The following is a 24,105-nucleotide window of genomic DNA, read 5'->3' on the forward strand; positions in this document are numbered from 1 at the left end:
TAGAAGATCCATTTTGATAGAAAAAGTAAAGCCACAAAGTGTTAGGTTTTAGAATTCCTGAATCTCCCCACTGGCTGAGTACTTGGTAGAAAGGAGAGAAAGCATTAAAAGTTTTGCACAGCCTTGCTAAATGCACTGGGAAACACCTCTCACCAAATCACTCAGACAGCATTTTATTTATTACTACTACCATAGATTGTTAAAATAAGTGAGTTAATTTGTCATTTATGTATTTAACTTTTCTTCTTAAAATTTTATGTATGTTACCAAATGTTGACTAAATAATTTTTGAGTTTAATTTAACTCAAAAAAATCTTGGGAAAAGTCTTATATTGAAGAAGACATCATTATGAAGTTGTAATAACATTATAGTTAAGGTTAATTGATTATTTCAGTTCATATTTAATGGTTTCACCAAGTTACTTGAATCATCCTTTACTTATGGTAGGCCCCATATTTAATGATTCATCTAGAATTGTACAAACTGTAAATTTTTTCTTGAATTTACTCTAAAGTAAATTTAAATTTAGTCTTTAGTTTTTAAATTTAGTCTTGGAAATGCTATTTATTTCAAATCAGAGCTTGAGCAGTAATGTAATATTTCATCCTTTAGACACGTGCTGGTCTTTTTTTGTTTTTTTCTTTCCTTATTCCATTCCTCCCTTCCTCCTCCTTCCAATAAAGGTCTTTTGGATGCCTTGCTATCACTGCATTACGAATTGGGGGAAAACTAAGAGCTTATTCTTTGCCTTGTGGAAGATTCGATATGTTCTTGAAGATACAGTGCATACAGAAGGCGCCAAAAATGTGTATACCGATTTTAAGAAAGGAAACAAGTATATGAATTATAATACTCAAGCCATGTTTGACTTCTGCGATTACAAGAAATACAAGATACAATATATAATACAAGATAACAGACATTATCTGTATATATTGAGGATTGCAAGTTTAATATAGTTCTCTCCTTTCTTAAAAGGCGTATACATTTTTTGGCACCCTCAGTATATTTGAAGCAACTTTTAAATAATTAGAGAATCTGAAGACAAATATGACAACGCTTTAGATGCAGAGAGTAAGTCAATGCAGAATGCAGAAGGATTATTATCTAAGAAATTCTAGCAAAGAATTTTTGGAAGATACAAATCTTGATTTAAACCTTGAAGACTATTAAGTTGCTACTATTGGTATCTTCATTAGCGTTCAGTTTGTTTGGATAGAAATGTTCTAATTTGATAGGAATTTTTTGTCTGATATATTGTCCCTTCTCCAGACCCCAGAACTCTGTCAGATATATTTAGATTTCTATCTCCTTCCTGACTTTTATATTAAGTGGCACACAGTAGCCTCTGCGTTTGCTAAGGTTTCTACTCGGCAGCTACCCCTAGCGCAAATAGGTTAATGATGTCCTTTGAGGTTTACAGACAATAAAATGTGTGGTGAAGCTGAGGCATGATCTGTTTAACCACTGTGGTTAATTGATCCTTGTCATCCTTCAAGCAGATTGGAACTCTGCATTCCTTTCAGGGGAAAAAACTGTGCCCTTGCCTTCCCAGCTTGCTCTCAGCCCATTGGCTGTTGGGCCTCACAGTTGGATCATTCCAATTTTAATAGTGAAATGAATAGTATTTTTTTGCTATTCACTTAGTGGTATTCTGAAGATCCTAAATATACATGCACACGTCGTCCCAGAGGCAAGCCTTTGTAAGATCTAAGTTAAGGTTCATAAGAATACACAAACAAGAGCCGCGCTATGATGAGTTATGAAATGGAATGCTACATTAACCAGGCAAGTTGTATGTTTTGGTGAGTGTCGCTAAGAGATGGGTCTGATTTCCAGAAGCGGCTGCAGTTTCACGTCCTGGGAGGGTCCAACGGCGCTGCTGCTGTGGACCCACTGACCCAGCCTCTAATTCACAGCACTGGTAGAGATGGTGTCGGCGGCAAGGTGGTTCCATGTTCTAGTGGCTGTGCTGTAGAAGACCAGGAACTGTGGGATCCAGCGCCTTCCAAGTAATTAGAACTCTAGTTCACAGAGGTCAGACAGGTCTCCAGTGAAGAGCCAGGCCTGAAGCCAGACTCCCGTCTCCCTGGGAACTTACTGGAGCCCCCTCACTGCCACTGCTGGAGTTCTGTTGCCAAAGCTGAGTTTATTGCTTGCTATTTGCTTTTGTTATACAAATGAACTTTTGCTTTTGCTTTATTCTTATTCTTTCTTTTCAAAAAATTTAATATGGAATTCCCATACCTATTAAGAAACTAGTTTAATGAATCTCTACATGCACATCATCCAAATGTAACAATTACCATCTCCTGACCAATCTCTTTTTTGTTTGTTTGTTTTATTTTTTTATTTAATCATAACTGTATACATTGATATGATCATGGGGCATCATACACTCGCTTCATAGACCATTTGACACATTTTCATCGCAATGGTTAACATAGCCTTCCTGGCATTATCTCAGTTACTGTGCCAAAACATTTACATTCTACATTTACCACGTTTCGCAAATACCCCTGTAAGATGCACCACAGGTATGATCCCAACAATCCCCCTCCCTCTACCCACCACCACCCTCCCTCCCCTCCCTTTCCCACTTCCCCCTATTGTTAGGTTGTAACTGGGTTACAGCTTTCATGTGAGAGCCCCAAATTAGTTTCATAGTAGGGCTGAGTACATTGGGTGCTTTTTCTTCCATTCTTGAGATACTTTACTAAGAAGAATATGTTCCAGCTCCATCCATGTAAACATGAAAGAGGTAAAGTCTCCATCTTTCTTTAAGGCTGCATAATATTCCATGGTGTACATATACCACAATTTATTAATCCATTTGTGGATCGATGGGCACTTGGGCTTTTTCCATGACTTAGCAATTATGAATTGGGTTGCAGTAAACATTCTGGTACAAATATCTTTGTTATGTTGTGATTTTTGGTCTTCTGGGTATATGCCCAGCAGAGGAATTACAGGATTGAATGGCAGATCTATTTTTAGATCTCCGAGTGTTCTCCATATATCTTTCCAAAAGGAATGTATTAATTTGCATTCCCAGCAGCAGTGCAGAAGTGTTCCCTTTTCTCCACGTCCACACCAACATCTCTGGTCTTGAGATTTTGTGATATAGGCTAGTCTCAGTGGAGTTAGATGATATCTCAAAGTAGTTTTGATTTGCATTTCTCTGATGATTAAAGATGCTGAGCATTTTTTCATATGTCTGAAGGCCGTGCGCCTGTCTTCTTCAGAGAAGTTTCTCTTCAAATCCCTTGCCCAGCCTGCAATGGGATCCCTTGTTTTTTTCTTGCTGATGCGTTTGAGTTCTCTGTGGATTCTGGTTATTAAACCTTTGTCAGAGATATACCCTGCAAATATCTTCTCCCATTCTGAGGGCTGTTTGCTTGCTTTGTGTTCTTGGCTGTGCAGAAGCTTATTCGTTTGATCAAGTCCCAGTAGTGTATTTTTGAAGCTGCTTCAATTGCCTGGCGGGGGGGGTCCTCCTCATAAAATACTCGCCCAGACCAATTTCTTCAAGGGTTTTCCCTGCACTCTCCTCTAGTATTTTTATAGTTTCATGTTTTAAGTTTAAATCTTTAATCCAATGAGAGTCTATCATAGTTAATGGTGAAAGGTGTGGGTCCAATTTCAGTCTTCTACAGGTTGCCAGCCAGTTCACCCAGCACCATTTGTTAAATAGGGAATCTTTTCCCAACTGAATGTTTTTAATTGGCTTGTCAAAGATCAAATAGCGGTAAGTAGCTGGATTCATCTCTTGGTTCTCTATTCTGTTCCAGATATCTAATTCTCTGTTTTTGTGCCAATACCATGCTGTTTTGATCACTATCAATTTGTAGTAAAGTCTGAAGTCTGGTAGTGTGATTCCTCCTATTTTGTTTTTATTTCTGAGTAATGTCTTGGCTAGTCGAGGTTTTTTCTGATTCCATATAAAACGAAGTATTGTTTTTCAAGATCTTTAAAATATGACAGTGGAGCTTTAATAGGGAGTGCGTTGAAATTATATATTGCTTTGGGTAGTATGGACATTTTAATAATGTTGATTCTTCCCAGCTATGAGCATGATATGCTTTTCCATTTGTTAACATTTTCAGCTATTTCTTTTCTTAGAGTTTCATAGTTCTCTTTATAGAGATCTTTCACGTCTTTTGTTAGGGAAATTCCCAAATATTTCATCTTCTTTGGCACTACTGTGAATGGGATAGAGTCCTTAACTGCTTTTTCAACTTGACTGTTGTTGGTGTATATAAAGGCTACCGATTTATGGGTGTTGATTTTGTAACCTGAGACGCTGCTGTATTCCTTGATCACTTCTAGGAGTTTTGTAGTAGAGTCCCTAATGTTTTCCAGATACACAATCATATCATCTGCGAAGAGTAAAAGTTTGCTCTCTTCTGACCCTATTTGGATACCCTTGATTGCCTTTTCTTCCCTAATTGCGGTGGCTAAAACTTCCATTACAATGTTGAAAAGCAATGGAGACAATGGGCAGCCTTGTCTGGTTCCTGATCTGAGTGGAAATGATTCCAATTTAACTCCATTCAATATGATATTGGCTGTGGGTTTGCTGTAGATGGCCTCTATCAGTTTAAGAAAAGTCCCTTCTAGACCAATTTTCTTGAGTGTTCTGATCATGAAGGGATGCTGGATATTATCAAAAGCTTTTTCTGCATCGATTGAGAGAATCATATGGTCTTTGTTTTTTAATTTGTTTATGTGCTGAATTACATTTATAGATTTACGTATATTGAACCAGCCTTGAGACCCTGGGATAAAACCAACTTGGTCATGATGTATAATTTGTTTGATGTGTTGCTGGATTCTGTTTGTTAGGATCTTGTTGAATATTTTTGCATCTATATTCATTAGTGATATTGGTCTATAATTTTCTTGTTGGGTCTTTTCCTGGTTTGGGGATCAGGGTGATGTTTGCTTCATAGAACGTGTTGGGTAGTCTTCCTTCTTTTTCTACCTTTTGGAACAGGTTGAGTAATATAGGTACTAATTCCTCTTTAAAGGTTTGGTAGAATTCTTATGTGAAACCATTTGTTCCCGGGCTTTTCTTTTTAGGGAGGTTTTGTATAGTTGATGCTATTTCTGAACTTGATATGGGTCTGTTCAACATTTCCACTTGATTCTGGCTAAGTCTTGGAAGGTGGCGTGCTTCCAAGTATCGGTCAATTTCCTTCAGATTTTCATATTTCTGAGAATAAAGTTTCTTGTAATATTCATTAAGGATTTTTTGGATTTCTGACGAGTCTGTTGTTATTTCGTCTTTGTTGTTTCTGATTGATGATATTAGAGATTTTACTTTTTTTTCTGATTAGGTTGGCCAGAGGTTTATCTATTTTATTGACCTTTTCAAAAAACCAGCTTTTTGATTTATTGATCTGTTGTATTATTCTTTTGTTTTCAATTTCATTTAATTCTGCTCTAATTTTGGTTATTTCTTTTCTTCTACTGGGTTTGGGGTTGGAATGTTCTTCCTTTTCCAGTTGCTTGAGATGTCCCATTAAGTTGTTAACTTCCTCTCTTTCCGTTCTCTTGAGGAAGGCTTGCAGTGCTATAAATTTCCCTCTTAGAACTGCCATTGCGGTGTCCCAGAGGTTCTGATAGTTTGTGTCTTCATTGTCGTTTTGTTCCAAAAAATTGGCGATTTCTTTCTTAATCTCATCTCTGACCCAGCTATCATTCAGCATAAGGTTATTTAACTTCCATGTTTTTGTATGAGTATGCAGATTCCTGTTGTTACTCAATTCAAGTTTTATTCCATGATGGTCCGAGAAGATGCAAGGAATAATTTCTGTTCCTTTAAATGTACTGAGGTTAGACTTGTGACCTAAAATGTGGTCAATTTTGGAGTAAGTTCCGTGGGCTGATGAGAAGTATGTGTATTCAGTTTTGTTGGGATAAAATGTTCTGTAGATGTCTGCTAAATCTAAATATTGGATGGTTAGGTTTAAGTCTAAGATTTCTTTGCTCAGCTTCTTGCTGGAGGATCAATCCAACACTGCCAAAGGAGTGTTGAAATCTCCGACGATTATGGAGCTGGAGGAAATCAAGTTACTCATGTCTGTTAGAGTTTCTCTTATAAATTGAGGTGCATTCTGGTTGGGTGCATAGATATTAATAATTGAGATCTCATCATATTGAGTATTACCCTTAACAAATATGAAGTGACCATTCTTGTCCTTCCTTACTTTTGATGGTTTAAAGCCTACTGTATCTGCAAATAAAATTGCAACACCTGCTTTTTTCTGATTACCATTTGCCTGAAATATGGATGACCATCCTTTCACCCTGAGTCTGTATTTGTCTTTTAAGTTGAGATGTGACACTTGTATGCAACAAATATCTGGCTTGAGTTTTTGTATCCAGTCAGCTAACCTATGCCTCTTTAGAGGACAGTTTAAGCCATTCACATTAATGGAGAGTATTGATAAGTCTGGTGGAATTTTGGGTATCAAGTTTTTCAAAGGTCCAGTGGACATTTTTAATCCTTTCGCCAGTGTGGAAGTTGGAGTTTGATCCAAAGTTTCTGAGTGAGTTTACTTTTGTGGTGTAGGATTGGGTTGGTCATTGTGGAGGATAGGTCTGAGAATGTCCTGAAGAGCTGGTTTACTTATGGCAAATTTTTTCAACATATGAATGTCATCGAAGTATTTAATTTCTCCATCATAAATGAAACTCAGTTTAGCTGGATACAAGATCCTGGGTTGAAAGTTATTTTGCTTTAGGAGATTAAAAGTCGATGACCATCCTCTTCTGGCTTGAAAAGTTTCAGCAGAGAGATCTGCAGTTATTCTAATATTCTTTCCTTTGTACGTAATGGTTTTCTTTCGCTGGGCTGCTTTGAGAATCTTCTCTTTCATGTTAACTTTAGTGAAGCTAATTATGATATGCCTGGGACATGACTTATTGGGGTTGAATCGTGCTGGGGTTCTGAAGTTGTCTGCTACCTGAATTTCAGATTCTCTAGGCATGTCTGGAAAATTTTCTTTCATAATTTCATGCAGAAGGGCCTCTGTGCCCTTCAAGGCCACTTCATCATTCTCCGAAATCCCAATTATTCGTATATTGCTTTTCTTCGAATTATCCGAGAGTTCTCTGAGTGAATGATCCGTTTTTGCTCTCCATTTCTCTTCCTCTTTGAGAGATTGGGAGCGTTCGAAGACTTTATCTTCAATGTCAGAAGTCCTTTCTTCTGCTTGCTCCGTTCTGTTGCTGAGGGATTCTACTGTATTTTTCATATGTTTGAGGGCTGTAAATTCTTGCTTCAGTGTGTCTAAGTCTTTGGTGGTTTTGTCTTTAAATTCGTTAAATTCTTGAGACAACTTTTGAATTTCTCCTCAAATTCCTAATTCCATTTTATTAATCTTGTCTGCAATCCAAATTCTGAATTCGATTTCTGACATCTCAGCCAGTTGTTTATGAATGGGATCTTCAATCACATGTGCCGTATCTTTTCTTGGGGGGGTTGATCTATTCTGGTTATTCATGTTACCAGAGTTTTTCCGCTGATTCCGCCCCATGGTTATTTTACTCCCTTTGATTTTTCCCCTGGGGCTTTATCGAGGGCCCGTACAGTGTTGTGGCCTGAGAAACTGGGGCCCTGTCTTGTGTGATGGGGCTAAGTGGTTCTGTCTTGTTTTCAGCTGGTTTCTGTTCGATCCTATTGTAACATTTACTCTGGCTTGAAGTCTCAGCTGTGTGGAAAAACCAGCAATTAAGTCACCCCGCCCGCCCACCTCTGGCACCAATTTGAAAAGGAAAAGGAAAATCAAACCTTCCTACAACCGCATACCCAGGGCACTGCCTGAAAAGTCCTCAGTCTATTAGTTCAGTTCAAAAGGTCCAAATCGATTGTCTCAATCGGCACCTGTCTCGGGTGGGAGAGTTCAAGAGGTCTCTGGGAACTGGATCACAGGGGTCTGGTGACTCCTCTGATATGGCTTACTCCAGTGCTGCGTGGAGTCAGGAGGAGCCACCTGGCAAATAGATCAGTCTGGGAAGGTTGATGTCTCCTTCCCCACTTTGCCCCTCCGTCGGATCCAGTCACTGGTATCTCTTGCAGATGGCTAACCCAGTTGCCTGTAGTGAACAGATACTCCAGGGGTTTGCACCTGCCTGAATTGCAATTGCAGTCTGCCGCTATCTAGCAGGAGGAGATGGGGCCTGACATCTTTGAGTGCTTGATGCAAGGTGGTGGGAGGGAGGTGTTCACTCAGGCTTAACCTCGTCCCTGACTGATGTTGCTAACAGAACAGAACAGAACAGACAACTTTGCGGGGTTCTGTCTCTGTTTCTGCTAAAATCGCCTACAGAAGACAGGCTGTTCTGAGTTCAAACGTCTTTGCTGCTGGAGGTTTGTGTCCGATTACCTCTCTGAGTCGGCCCTGCCCTGGAAGCTTCCCGGGTTTGTAAGCAGTGTCAGGCAAATCCTTTGCTCACTGGTGGCCTCCTCTGGTTGCCCAGGGAGACAGGGGGTGTGGCTTCAGAATATCCAGAAGTGAGCCGTTTTGCTGTTAAAGAAAAAACGGCTGTTGATTTGTCTCCAGGAACTGCCGCTCTGGTGTGGGCACCCAGCCGACCCTTTTCTCCTCTGTCTCGTGCTCCAGAGTCAGCTCTGAGTGGCAACAGTTTATGCTCTGTCCACACCCCTCGAGAGATCTCCTGAGAATCCAGACTCCTGGGGGGCAGGCCCCCAGACCCCCGAGTGAGAGTGGGGGAAGCTAGAGTTTCATTCAGTTTTATGCCTGGCCGTATTGTTGCCCGGGGAGGGCTGCTGCACCGCACCACAGGGAAGTGCCACCAAGGCGTGACTCTCCCTCAGCCGAGTGCCCTCTCCTCACTCGCGTGTCTCAGAGTCAGCGCTGACCAGTCGCGGCTCAGGCACTGTGTACTCCCCTCGAGAAATCACCTAAGGATCCGAACTCCTGAGGGACAGGCCCCCAGACCCTGAGTGAGAGTGGGGGGAAGCTAGAGTTTCATTCAGTTTTATGCCTGGCCGTATTGATGCACGGGAGGGCTGCTGCCCCGCACCACAGGGAAGTGCCGCTGAGGCGTGACTCCCCTTTAGCCGGGTGCCCTCTCCTCACTTGCATGTCTCAGAGTCAGCGCTGACCAGTTGCAGCTCGGGGACTGTCCACTCCCCTTGAGAAATCACCCAAGAATCCGAACTCCTGGGGGACAGGCCTCCAGACCTCAGTGAGCGGGAGGGGAGTGTTGGGGATTCAGGGTTGCCGGCAAAGGATTCCCAAAGTTTTATTCAGCCCTATGTCCGGCAGGAGAACGCCATGGCACCCTAATGTAGTCAGGGAGGTAGGTCCAGTTTTTAGAAGGTCTCTCCCGTGGAATGTAGTGGGAGGGCCTTTAATTTCTGCCCGTTTGTTTAATTGTGGGGCTCTTGAGCCGGTCTCATGGGGGAGGGGGACTCCCGTCTGCTTGGTGGTGGATTTTGTACCTTTTGTTTGCGTCCTTGTGATCACAGCTTTCCTCAGCGGTGTTGATGTGCATTCTTCAACCTTCTCTCCTAGTGCGGCTCAAATCCACCAGGATACTTAATAAATTCCTGTCCCTTAACTCTCCTTCTGGACAGGAGCCTCTGTTGAAAGTTGGCTTCAGTCCACCATCTTGTGTCTCCCCGCATCCTGACCAATCTTATGTTTTCTATGCTCAACCTTCCCTTGCCACTCACTGATTAAGATTCCCATCCAGCCGTCAGAGAATTTCCTATTGTAACAGTTGTGGAGGATAAACATGGTGCTTACCAGGACAGTCACTGGTTCTTAACATATCAAAGGAAACTGCTGAGAGCAAGACATTCTCCTGGCAAGCCTAGAGAAATCTTGTAACTTGGAGGCAAGCCCTAAGGAACTCAGTATTCCGGAATGAGATAAGATCGTTACTCGATAGTAAACAGGTGTTAAACCTTAAACATCTTATGGTACTTCATTGTGGGAGTTGTGGAGAAAGCCTGAAGTTTCCTTTTTGTGGTCTCTAAGCCCGTAGCTCCTGTACGTCATTACTCAGCACTCTTCACACCTGTTATCCCCTCAATAACTGCAAGGGTTGTTTGAAGCTCTGCTGCACATCTGGGGAACCTCACCTCTTGCAAGCTTGTACTTTTGATCCGTGTCCTGGCCGTTTCCTGACAAACAGTCGCTTCTAAAACAGAAACACGGAAGTACTTAGCTCTGGGACTACACGTACACTGATAAACTGTCTTCAGGACACTGTTAGATGAATAGCAAGAAATATTCATTTGGCTTTTAAAGTTCAATGCAAGTAATTACATACATCTTTGCTCCAGCTGAGACGAATTGCTATTGTGAGACCACTCTGGGAGGGTACAAGTATGTAAAATATAAATATAACAATAATCTCAATACCAGTATTCTAATAAAAAGCAATTAACCATAGTCCTTTATATGCAGCGTCAAGTCAGAGGTTCCAGCTCCTCAGAGTTTCTGCCTGTAGGGTTTCCTTTGGTCTAAGTTTTGTTGACTGCTTCTTTAGGATCCCCTAACATGTTCCTCTGACTTCTGTATTCCCTATAAATTGGTAGTTATATTTAGAGGTTGATCAGGTTCGGGTTTAATAAATACTTTTGCTAACATTTCTTAAGTGTCACAGCGATTTTCCTTTAAGAGATGTCTAGTGTTGGCTTCTCTCTTCCTTTGGGACATTAGTTGCCACTGATACTCATGGTCTGGATTTATTAATTCATCAGAGATTGCAAATCAAACAATATTCTCATTTTTTTCCTAGTTCTTCAGTGATTTCCAGATTATTTATATAGAGACCAACTTCTCCCATCAACTCTTGGTTGCCTTGAGATGTAGTTCATATAGGAAAGTTTGGACGTATGCATAATTCTTTCAAAATAATCAATTGATTTCATATATCCTCCAACATAGGAAATTATGTGGTTTTTAAAGACTCATCATAAACTCCTGGATTTAAACAGATTGTGTATGTTTCAGTCCTTACAGCTATTTTTGTTTGCACCCTTACTGATGTACAAATTGCCCCAGGTTTGGGAAGACAAAGCATGTTTGTGCTGATTCTTGAGTCCCGCCACCCTTTCAGTAGTTTCAGAACACTTCCCAGCGCACCATGATTTCCAGCTCACACACTCATCTTGTAAGTTTCAGTCTTGTGCTTGGAATCGCCTATTTCTCCAAGGGTGCTTTGTTTTTGAAAACAGATGTCCTCAAACTAAACCTACCCATCTCAAATCCATTCAGTTATACAACATAAAAGCAGGGTTTTATCTTTAAAATGAGATGGATTTAACATTTCAATGGAAGACACCTTGCTAAGAGCTAAATCCAGTCATATTAAAGGCTATACCATAGTTTTCGATCTCAAAGGGCCTTATATTCCCACAGAGCATAATAAGGTGCAAAGCACCTCTTCACCATAACCAGAGCACTGGTTGGCAGGGCAGGTGCTGTACACGAAACCAACAGCAAAATCAGAGCAGGATTCTAGTACATCCTTTGTGCAATGATAAGCATGGCCTGTATCAAACACTTGTGTTTTGGTGGCTTATATAAATATTATCCATACCAACACTAGGTTCACCTTGAAACTGTTCACACACAGTAGCTTCCCACTTTTGCATTAGCTCACATCCCTCTCTGTGGTTATAATCTCGAGAGGACTTTCTGGCCAAGATGAAAGTGCCCAGTGCTCTCCGACTACTTTTACATTACGTCATCCTTCAAGATCTCTCCACTTCCCACCTCATCCCCGGGGTTCCCAGCACGGGGTGCAGAGAAGATTGGCATGGATCCCAAGGAATCCAGCTGGAGTCAAAGCAGCCCTGGGAGGTCTGGCGACTCAGCACTCTCCTCTCTCCTAAAGAACCTCAGCCACCTGCCAAGCCCAGCCTGTTCCACTGCTGACAGCAGAGGTCCTTGTATATATAGGGGAACCTCAGGACCTAACCACCCTAGCATGCCCTAGATTACAGAAGATGACCTGGGTTCACCACAAACTAGAATCACACTGATCCCCAGGGCTGCAGTGAGTAGAGGGAAGATATGGGAGGAGAAAGGTTCAGTGGGCTTCATTCCAGGATTCAACCAGTTGGATTATTCTGAGGCTCTTGTCCTGTAGATTGCCTCTGTTATGGTTCATATGGATGTCACTCTGTCTGACTGTCTCACTAGGCTCTCTGCCAAAATTCCCGGCTGGCCTCTGGCTGTGTTGAAGAGACAGTGAACAGGGAGAAAAAGGTGATTACAACTTCAGACCCTCTGAATAAACCAACAGAGTAATTATTAGTCACCAAAAAGAGACTAGGTCAGTTGCCAGAATAGGGATCAACACATTTAGGTTACTAATAGTGGGAGATTGGATTATCATTTGGAAATATTTGTGTCTCCCCTCCTTTCCATGGGATGAAAACACCTCCTGGCTCCATGGTGTTGGGCATGGCCATGTAATCACATTGTCCTCATGGTAGGCGGAGTGCACCTCCTGTGCTTCCAGGCTGGACTTGGTTATGTGGCTTGGTTTGGACACTGGTGGGTTAGCAGATGTGGTGCAATTGAGGCTCCACCTGTGCTTGTGAGACTGGGCTTTCTCTCTGCACTTCAGCCATCACCATGCGGGACCCAGGGGGGCTGGGGGACTTTCTGAGTAGAGTGCTCTAGAAGAGCCCCCCAGCCTGCATCAGCAGCTTCCCAGACACGGCACAAGTACTGAGCCAAATGATCTGAGCCAAGTGGACGCATAGTATTCCATGTGGCTGAGATTAACTTACGCCGCATTATTTACCAATACTTGGCTGATGCACTGGTTGGACAGCCATTGTCACCATACTACACTGGATCATATAGCTACACAGGTAGTAAATGTGGCAGCATTTTTCATTCCTTTTCCTCAAGGATTTTAAGGTCCTTTATCCTAAAATTACCACCCCTCCCTGTACCTGCCACACCTCATGTCTTTGTATGGAATGTGCTCCTGGAGCACTGTGGATCACAATTCTAGTGGACACCGAGCCTTGAATGCTGCAGAACTCAGCTAGTAATATTTGCTAGTGATATTTTCTGCTGTGCTGGCCCAATAAACCATAATGATTGATTGTAAATTTCTTTTTCTGGGATCTGTCTATATAGTTTATTGATGGCTGGTACCTGCTCTTCCTAGAGATTGCTGCTGCTAAGAGCCCATCCTCCAGGTGGGTACCTAGGCCACCAACAGAAGAGCCAGGTCACAGAAGACCCAAGTTTGTCTTCTTCCCTCCAAATGGCCTCTCCACATGGAGAAACAAGTCTCATGGCATGTTTAGGCTCAGAGCCAAAGCCCTTTCCATGCTCACCGACTGCTCTTCCTGCTACTGAGATTCTATTGCTCTTCCTCACAGGCAGGTCTACATGGTAACCGCCTGAGTGAAGCTTCTTTCAGATTCTTGATGATTGACAGAAGAGAATCTCAGGATGCACCATGTAAGACAAGCAAGGAATAGTTTTTTCATTTTGTTTCATTTTATTGAAAGTGAAAGTACACTTGAAAGAGACTGTGCACACGTGCATGTGGGCACAGGCAGCTTGAAATGAGCAGCTGCACCTGGAGGAAGTGGCTGTTGGTCTTCTGAAGTCTCACTAATTGAAGGGAGTAAAAGTCAAAGTTCAGGCTTTAGCTTTTACTAAGAATTTGGATAGTAATTCCTAGAATACAGTTTCCTCCAATTTTTATACTTTTTTTGGTTGTCTTATACTGTCATGGTGATTTCAGGGCAGAGAAATTTTAAAACCTCAATGTACTTGATATTGTAATTAGCCAAAGTTCATGTAAGGTAAAGAGATCACTGACAAGTTCATTGAAGCTGGTTCTTGCCTGGGGTTCTCAGCCCTTCTGTTTCGCTCCTGCATAAGGGTTGTTTACCATAACACCTGCACCTGATCTGCCCTGTCTCCTACTCTCCTACTCTAACATTTCACTCTTTACAGAGCCCTGGGCCCTTGGAATCCCAGGAGGCTGCGGGAAGAAGAGTCATCTTCTGAAGCTGCTTTGTGCTGGTAAGGACAACTGACTCTGCCTCAGGGCACCAAAGTCTCTCACATCTGGTGCCCTCTCCATTAACGGGACTGGTGTCAGAGCATAGGATTTAAGATATCTCACTGTGATGGCAGGGACCTTCAGGACCCTCAGAGTGGTCAGGTGGCTATTGGTAGAAGGAACAAGACCCCAGATCAAGGGGATTTTGATAGCCCCTTCTTCATTTCTCTGAGGAAGGATGGGGTGGAACTTTGCAAGTCCATGACATGTTGTGTGGTGGTCTGCACAACCCCAGGTACAACAGCTTCTAAAAATGTAATAATACAAGGAGAGAAAAGGAAAGCAAGAATTGTGATAATATCATAATGGGAACTACAAAGGATCCTATCCAGGACAGCAGCATTTCACTTAAAGCAGACCCCCAGCAGGAGAGTTTGTCCCATATGTCAGGTACCATATCTGACTGTCTCTTTTGGTATGGACTCTGCAAAGCATGATAGCTACTTGGCTTGGTTCCGTGACAGCCTGTAATAATTGAAGGATTTCAAAATGATGTGTCCTGGGGGAATTGTTTGTTGTTAATAAGACCCATTCTTTCCAAATAGCAGCAGGGGCATGAAGGATGAGGAAGGCATATTTTGGAGTCTGTATAGATGTTAATTTTCTTTTCTCTTCCCAACTGTAAGGCTGTTATAACAGCAATCAGTTTGGCATTTGAGGCACAAGTGTTGGGGGGCAGAGGTCCAATTTCTACAATATCGCTAAGGCTGACTGTAGCATATCCTGACTTCCCAATGCTGCATAGAAGCCACTACTATCTGGATACAATCCTTCATCTGAGTTGTCCAAGAGGATGTCCTTTAATTCTGGTCTGCTGGAGTCTGTTTGTTCTATAGTACAAGAATGTGATTCATTGGTGAGGGGTTCTGTGGGTGTCAGGGTGCCTGCTGGATTTAATATTTGGCCCCACCTGATTTCTGGGGCATCCAGCTGAAGGGCCTGGTATTTGATCATTTGTCCTCTTATCAGCCAATGGTGGCCTTTTCTTTCTATGACCCCTTCCACCTGGAAGGGAGTTCAGACCTCTAATGACATTCTCAAGGTCAACTTAGTGGCCTCTTTGAACAATAAGGCTATGGACACTACTGCTTTCAAGCATCTAGGCCATCTCATGGCCACTGAGTCCAAATGCTTAGAACATAGGCTGCAGGTAGAAGGTCTTGTCTCAGAGGTTTGGTAAGCACACCCAGAGTCATCTCCTGTCTTTCCATGGTAAAGAAAATAAACGTCTTATTCAGGTAAGTGATTCCCAAGGCCACAGCAAATGTTAGGGACCTTTTAATTTCTTTAAGGGCCTTTTGATGTTCTGGCCCCCAATTTAAGGGCTCAGTGTCAAGTCCTTTTAAAGTTTCATATAGTAGTTTTTCCATGACACCAAAGATGAGAACCCAAACTTTGCAAAATCCAGTCATTTTCCAAAATATCCTAAGTTGTTTTCATGTTTGTGGAGGGCCAGGTTGTGTAATAGTCTCTTTTCTTTTTGTGGGCTTGGAATGATATCCTGGGGTTAAAATGTATTCTGAGCACTCAACCTTATAAGGATATTTGGGCTTTTGCTTCAGAGACCCTATATGCTTTGTTGCCTAAAAAGTTAAAAACTTGGACAGTATCATTATCCATTGATTCTTACAGGAATATCATCTACATATTGAGAAGTAGACCCTTATGGAAGGAACATCTCTCTTAATTTCTTACCCAAGGCATTTTTGAAAAGGTGATGACTATCTCTATAACCCTGGGGGAGAACTTTCCAGGTATACTGTTGTAAGAATCCAATATCTAGAACAGTCCACTTGAATGCAAACAAAAGTTGGGAGTCTGGATGTAGAGGGTTGCAAAAGAAGGCATCTTTCGGGTCTCAGATAGTAAACCAATTAGATTCTTTTGGATCTTGAGTTAAAATATGAAGGTTAGACAGTTAAGTTCATGAACTCATCTTAGAAAGAGTGCTACATACTTGGTCACTGAATATCACTATGGTCACCTTCACAGTACTGCCTTTGGCCATCTGGTGACTAAAGTGATATTCACCGATGAGGTATGTAGCACCTTTTCTAGGATGAGTTTGTGAACTTAATTGTCTGACCTCATAAAATGTGGATTTGGAACTACAAGATGGAAGGGCACAATAGTCTCTTTAATGACCCTTACGTCTTGCTGTACTTTCTGTCTTAAAATAGGTAAGATGGGAGTATTTCAGGGGGACTGACAGGGTATTAAGTGCCCATAGGTTAAAAATGTTGTAATAAGGGATTAAATCCCTGTTGTGCCTCTTTCTTTAGAATACATTGTTTTTTCCAAGGATGGGATGAGGGATTTTTCAAAGTGATTGTGACTGGAGTTGCCCTGTAACCCTTTCCTAGAATACCTTTATCCAAGACTTTTGGCTCTTCTTGGTCTAGGATCTCCTGGGAAATACTGGCACAGGACTTAGGTTTCTTAGAGGAAAGAAAAGGTTTCACACCTCTGCATGGCTCTGGGAAGTCCCCAAAGCCGATAGCTGGTATTTACCTAGGAAAGGAATAGGGCATGCAGGCAGAATCAAGAAATTGTGGGCAATTAGATGGTTTCCCTATTAGCAAGAGGGGGTGTGGTAAAAGCCCTATATCAAGGGACTCCATTAACCCCAATGGAGTGTTTATCTGGAGTGATAGACCCAGCAGGAGAAGTTAAGACAGAATATGTAGCTCCTGTTTCTGTCACAACAGTCACAGGCTTCCCTTCCAGGGAATGCCTGGTCCTGCCTGTGAAAGTGATGGTCTTGTTGGGTGTTGTTGTGAATGAACCTCAGGCCCCATCAATCATCCAATTGTTATCTGGGAGAAGGGGATACGCCCTACTCCCTATGACCTCCTCCAATGCCCTTACTTTTTATATAGGGGACATGGCTTAGCAGGAAGAGGACAAGGGGTTGGGGCATTCTTTGATCCAGTGAACCTTCTTATGACAGTGGAAGTGGCCCTCATTGGACAGTGGTCTTCCAGCATGGTATGGGTGGCCCTGGAGTGGCAGGGGGCTGCATATGACAGCCGCCAGAGACTGACTTGCCTCAGTCTCACCTCCAATCACACGTCCTTGGCCCTCCTACTCACTCTTCCCTCAGTTGTTGACACACTGACGCACGGGAACATCCAGGAGAGCGTGACAGGGAGTCTGGGGTCACAAGGACAATTTTTTGAGTTTTCTTCTAATATCTGGGGTGATTGATGAGATGAGTCCTCAACACCCCTCTCCCCCCGGGATTGCCAGGTCAGCATATTTATAGACCTCATTAACCAGGCGAGCCTCAAAAAGTTCTGCATTTTCATCAGGGCTCGTGTCACCTCTCTCATCCTAGCGTAGTCTACAGGCTCAGGTGTGCACCTTTTCTTCCTTCTATGAGACACATGACCATGTGGTCTCTGAGTCTTATTCCCTGCTGACCCCATTGGACATGCCAGTTAGAATACTGAAGGACAGTTGTCATTCCCACAGGGAATAGAGAGGTTGGGCATCATTTAAGACATCTGCCAACACTTACACCTGGGCCCAAAGGCACATGTTCTCAGGGAAGCAATGGAGAGAATCACATTCAGGTCTCTCCATGTGAGATCGAAGGAAAGTGCTGGGCTCTGAAATGCCCCAGCAACTTCCTAGAGGAGTGCCGGCGCCTCCATCCTCAGAGAACCCACCAAGGCTTATCTGATGCACTTGAAGGTCCAACAGACAAAAAGGAATGAGTACCCTGCTGGTGGCTCCTTGGCCCATAGTCACCTCCCGTAAAAAGCACAGGAATCTGGGGCTAGGATTAGGGACAGGACGTTGAAGATATACTGGTAAGTTGCATGCTTGGGGGCAGAGTCAGGATTACCAGAAGGCATCATCATCCCTGTTTGGGGGGCCCTGAAGGAACTTCAGATTTCTAAACTGGGTTCAAAAAACAAGGCACAAGGTTCAGGTCAAGGGACCTAGGAACATGCACTTTACATGACAGCACACTAGGGTGCGTGCTCCCCGTGCCTCTGGCTTTACTGTAAGACCTTAAACTCCTAAGTATAAAAAGGATTTCAGACAATTTCTTACATTTTCAAAAGAGTTCTAACTGGAGGGTAGTGTTATAGGTTAGACCCCCATTGACCAGGCAGATCTCCCTGTCCTCCAGCTTATATTGGGGCCAGGCAGTATTACATAGCAATATGATTTTTTTATTTTTTTTTTTATGCTATACAATTTTTCTGAATGGGGAGGAATTCCCCAGAATGGAGGGGATAGGTCCATTTCTCTGGATCTCTGGACAGCACCTAAAAGAAAAAAAGAGAACGAGGGGATCATAATGAATTCACCTGAGACTCTTAGGGCTGGTGGTGGATTTTCCTCAGGACTCACATGTGAGGAGAAAAAGAATCCCTCCAGAATTCTGTGGGCAAGTCAGTCTCTGGCGGCTGTCATATGCAGACACCTGCCACTCCAGGGCCACCCATACCATGCTGGAGGACTACTGTCCAATGAGTGCATCCAGAATCCCTCCCTGACTGCCATTGTCATGGTGACCTCCACAGGCACCCACGCAACCCTCAAGAGTTTGGCCATGCTCAGACACACCTACTTCCCACCAGGACAACATTTTCACACCAACACCTCTACCTCAATGGCTAAGATTTCATAAAAGATAATAAAATCAATAATCCCCAAATCTAAGAAGCTAGGGAAACACCAAGCACAATATCTACAAAAACATTAAGCACAGCTAGATGCATCATGGTCAAAGTGCTGGGAAGCAAAGACGAGAGAAGTTCATAAAGGCAGCCAAAAAAAGGAAATATTGAACACGTAGGAACGAAGATCATTTTCTAGTCAAAAACACAAGATGGTAGAGTATAATCTTTAAAGGGGTTAAATAAATAAAAGTATCTCAGATTCTCTATACAGCAAAATTACTATTTTAAAGAAGCAAAATAAGAATTTTCATAGACATACAGAAGCTAAAAGGCTTCATCAGCAACAGGCTCCTGCTACCAATGCTTAGGTGAAGCTCTGGACAGAAGACATATGGCAGCACATGGAAGTGTGGATGGACTCTACCACGTCCACCTTCTCACCAAGATGAGTGGTAAGGGCCCTGGAAGATTTGCACAAGTGTTCAAATCTGCCATCACCCATGTTGTGCCACTAATCACACATCTGGTTCTCCCAAGGGGAGTGCTGAGGCCTCCGTCTGCCTGGAAGACCCTCCAACAGTACCCAAAGGCCCTTAGAAAACAGAAGCCTTCCAATTGGGAAGATTTTCCCTCTCTTTTCATGCCAAAATACCAATATATAGATGAATGGCCAGAGACTTTTTTACCTTGCTCAGATGGAGCTTCTATATTTTGACCTTGGATGACACTCCTGTAAAATTAGTTGATGCTTCAACTTGGTAACTCTGTGTATCACTCAGGAAACATTTTCGGAACACAAGATTGTGGTCAGGTACTACTAAAATTAAGACAGAAAAAATTGAGCTCAATAATGACTGACAGAGAAATATGAGAAGGAATTTATAGAAAAACTGTTAAATTAGTTTATTAGAATTAGCACTGTTCTCTTTTCCAGAGTAGCAATCACACGGACAGGATTCACCCATTGAAAAACCAATAAATTAATAGCATTCTAGAACCTAAACCAGTCTTCTTCAAAATATTAAATTTAAAATATGGGGGAAAAGTAACAAAATCACAGAACATGTCTCTCAATAGAGGTAATACTTGAAATGTTGGAACATTTCCCCATACCATTTTCTGAAAAAAGCCAAAGCCTTAAGCTTCTGGGGAAGGTGACAGAAAATGATCCTCTGTGTACAGCAATCAAAATCCATGGTTGCTGAGGGTGGTGTACAGTGAAAAACAATTATCTCCTCAAGAATGGACAAAGAAAATTCATAGGGAAAGATTGTGCATATAAACAGCACAGAAATACATTGCTCATTCACTGAAGGCCCACCCAACAGAAATTCTATGAGAAGAAATAGAAATTACAAAAAAAGATACTCAGTAAAAACTGTTCAGCAGCAGAGCCAATCTTAAGATGTGGGAAGACCTAGGACATAGAGATGGCCCCCTTCCACCAAGCACTGAGCATTCAATGACAACCAACAGCAGTCTACTGATGGGGGTCATGAAGTGGAGGGAGACATACCCTCTGTGGTGCAAACACTCCTTGAAGGTTACAATCTTGAGCATGGCTTAGCAAAACAGAGAAAACTGTTCAGCAGCCAAGACCCCATTCTCAGCACCAGGGCCCAGCAGCCCCCTACTGCAGGAATTGAAAGTCTGTGCTGCACATCCTGGCTTGGGGGCCCACATATTTCAGCTTCTTGCTACATGGACTCAGTGAGTCGTACTACCTATAGACAAAAGCAGAGGAGGGCCCACATCCAAGTAGGAAGAATACCTACTGCAGTCTAGTCTAACGTGCTAGTCACACATCCAGCATTGGATTAAAACATTACAAGGCACACCAAAATAGCCAAGTAGAAAAATCTCTATTGGCTTATCAAGACACCAGTCTCAGAGATAAGTAGATCTAGGAAGTCCAAGTCTAGGATTGTAAGGTAATCATGCGTGAAGTGTTAGAAGATCTTCTAGGAAAATAGACAGCGTGTATGGAATGATGGGCAGATTCAGCAGAGACATGAAAAGTCTCAAAAAGTGTAAAATGAAAATGCTAGAAACCAAACTGATGAGGTCAGAGGTGAGAAATCTCACCATGGGATCATCAGGGGACTATAGCACACGAGGGAGCAAATCATCAGTGAACCTGAAGGTGGGTTAAGAGAAATATTCCAAACTGACACACAAAAACAAATAAAAACAGAGTCACAAAGAAAACAAAGAGAAAGACCATCCTTCAAGAGTAAGAAAACAACATACAATGGCCTAACATCTGGCACTTATTGTGCAAACTGTAGGAGAGAGAGGGAGGGGTGGCAGACAGGGCTGGGGTGGGGTGGGGAAATGCACAGAGAGGGGGAAGATGAAGGAAAAATATTTCAAAAGATACCAGACAGAATCTACCAAGAGAAACTACTGAACATCAACTCTCCACATATTCAACAAGCTTGGCAAAGGCCAGGCACCATAAATAGAGGAAGAGAAAACTCAAGAGAGTGAGATGCAGAGTCAAAGTGGTAAAAAGCAAAGAAGACAGCAAGTCTCATGGCAGCCAGAGACAAAAGAAATATGGAACCCTAGGGAACAAAGGTAAGACTCTTAGTCAGAAACAGGAGATGATGGAGTATTAACTTTATGGTGGTCAAGTAAAGAAAACTGTCACCTCTGGACCTGAAACAAGAAAAACTAGTTTGAAAACCTCAAAGGAAAAGCAGGAAATTTCCAGATATAGAGGAGCTGAAAGGCATTGCCACCAAAACTAAGGTGAAGCTCTGGACAGAAGGCACTAGATGGAAACATGGATGGAGTCTAGCATCAGCAGCTTCACGCAAAGATAAATGGTAAAGAAATGGCCCTGGAAGATTTGCACAAGTGTGCAAGTCTGCCATCACCCATATTGTGCTATCAATCACAGGCGTATCTACTTCGGGGCCAGGGACGGGGTGGATGCCGAGGCCCCTTCCACAGGGAAGACCCTCCAGCAGCCCCAAACAGACTTCTAACATAGAAGGCTCATGCATTGGGAAGATTTTCCAACTCCATTCCTCTAACATCCTAAGGAGGTAGATGTCAGAGATTTCTTACCCTGCTCAGTAGGAGCCTCTTCACTGGGAACCTGAGCCTCTGAGCACTGTGTCAGGTTGCAGTACTCCCACCTGACACTTGGATCAGTGGTGTAACACCAAGGGCGTCCAGAATCATCTGGATTCCTGCAGTAGTTCCTCACCAAGCCACTGTCAATGCCAAAATAATACATGTCATCAGGGAAGGGAATGTCTTCAGGGGCACCCAGCACCTTTTCTTTCACTAAATTACAACACGACTATTCACCCATTGCCATTCACATTGAATGTCACTGATTTCTCTAATTTCCCTTCTTCCTCTTACCATGGGGCTCTAGGAAGAAAGGCACGGGATTGATGGGGTTGACATCATCTGCTTCCCATTGCTAATGAGCTCAATACTAGGCTGTCCTTTGTCCAAGAAGTAAAAACACTTTTTCTGTATTTTTCAATCTCCTTGATGACACAAATGGTGGTCCAGTCAAACTCGTGCTTTTGTCCATGTGCTCAGTCTTTGTACTTCTCAGCAAATATATACTTATGCCTCACACCTGCCCTCCTGCTTTTGCTCCTCATATTCTAGCACCTGCTATCCATTCAGACCACTTGTGCCAAAAACCCACTGGGTGTGACTGACTCAGTATGTGTGTGTGTGACTAGTTCAAATCTTCACTTCAAACCCTAGATAAATCCAGCAAACACAAACTCTTCTTGGTGGTTGGTGGCTGGAATGATAGAATTGCATGGTTGAAAAATTGCATGGATCTGTAGTGGGGGCTGTGGCCTGGTACTGTTCCTAAGTGTTTGTTCATTTGTTCTTCTGAACTTTCCATTCATATTCCCTGGGAACCTCCATCCAGGAGTATCGCGTCTTTCTACAAAAAGACTCAGGCATGACAAGTCCCTCTCAGAATGTTGCTCCCAAAGCTAGGTTCCTGGACATTTTACCTCACACTCTGGACCAAATGAAATGGTGTTCCTAAGCAGTGGACTTGAAATGGGGTTCTGGGAACAGCAGTTTCAGTCAGCTGTTGCTTCTCTTGTGGGGAAAATCAAATACATACCCATTTGGGTAGTTGACTGGGGTCCTCGAGTGCTGGTGTGGTGTCATAGACAGCCAAGATTGACATTTCCTTCCTGTGACCGTGGTTGATACTGTACCTCTGTAACCGTGTCCATCACCCTGATAACAGTCCTGCTCAGTTGGTGCTAAGATGTAAACAGAAAAAATCAAGTTGAATTAACCAAACAGAGAAACATGGGGAGCAATTAAAAACAAAAAAGGACCTTCCACTCCAGGAATTACCACTGTTCCTCTTTCCCTAAGGTCAGGCAGATGTACAGCTGCTCCCCACAGAAACCACCAGCAATTCATACTATGCTAGGACCTTAACAACCCAAGTGGCTTCGAAATACTGAACGTAAACTTCATTGGATTCATACATGAAACTTTGCACATTTCCCCACATCAGTTGCTTGGTGCATGGGGCAAGAAATGGTTCTGTGTCTAGTATAGAGGTGAAAATCCACAGTTTTTCTGATGGGGCTAGAGTCAAGCATCATCTTCACCAAAGGAGAGACAAGGAACCCTCTGGCACCCAGGGCACTGCAGTGACACCAAGCACAAGTTGACGCCTCTTCCACTCGAGACCCAGACTAGTGACAGTGACCTAGAGTTGGAGTACCTCTGAAATCAGGCCTTTCTACAGCCCAGGGTAGTCCAGTCTGCCTAGGACTCTGGGTGGACCGAGGAGACAGAGCATGTGCCCACATCCACCAAATGCCGAGCATTCAAGGACAACCAACAGCAATCTACTGATTTGGGCCCATGAAATGGAGGGACATCCCCCTCTGGGGTGCAGGCCCTCAGTGAAGTCTCCAACCTGAGCATGGTTTAGCAACACAGACAAAGCTCTTCAACACACCAGAGCCCACCAGGTCCCAGCAGCCCACCACCACTGGACTTGAACTCCTGTGCTGCACATCTTGTCCAATGTACTCCATTCATTTCAGCTGCTGGCTACATGGACGCAGCGAGCCACACTACCTATGGACAGAAGCAGAGGAGGGCCCACATCCAAGTAGTAAGAATACCTACTGCAGTCTAACCTAACGTGCTAGTCACATGTCCATTGTTAGATTAAAACATTGTAGGACACACCAACACAGTCAAGAAGCAAAATCCCCATTGGCTAACCAAAACACCAGTCTCAGAGGTGACTGGATCAGGGAAGTCCCAGACTAGGATCGTAAGGTTATCCTGAGTGAAGTGTTAGGAAATCATCTAGGAAAGTACACAGCATGCATGTAACGATGGGGAGGTTCA

At 43.0% G+C, this 24,105-nt stretch overlaps 1 protein-coding gene across 1 annotated transcript in view; it reads right to left on the reverse strand.

The window, feature by feature from the left end:
- LPA (lipoprotein(a)) overlaps nt 1–24,105 on the reverse strand; it is a 116,319-nt gene that overhangs the window by 53,990 nt on the left and 38,224 nt on the right. Inside the window, exons 18-21 of the mRNA XM_053590620.1 lie at nt 22,844–22,988; nt 21,802–21,950; nt 14,802–14,919; nt 10,122–10,180 (exon numbers count right to left, since the gene is read on the reverse strand). Coding sequence (XP_053446595.1) covers nt 10,122–10,180; nt 14,802–14,919; nt 21,802–21,950; nt 22,844–22,988 — 471 coding nt within the window. The remainder of the gene's footprint in view (nt 1–10,121; nt 10,181–14,801; nt 14,920–21,801; nt 21,951–22,843; nt 22,989–24,105) is intronic.

This window comes from Nycticebus coucang, chromosome 5 (assembly GCF_027406575.1).
Source record: "Nycticebus coucang isolate mNycCou1 chromosome 5, mNycCou1.pri, whole genome shotgun sequence".
Classification (NCBI taxonomy): Eukaryota; Metazoa; Chordata; class Mammalia; order Primates; family Lorisidae; genus Nycticebus; species Nycticebus coucang.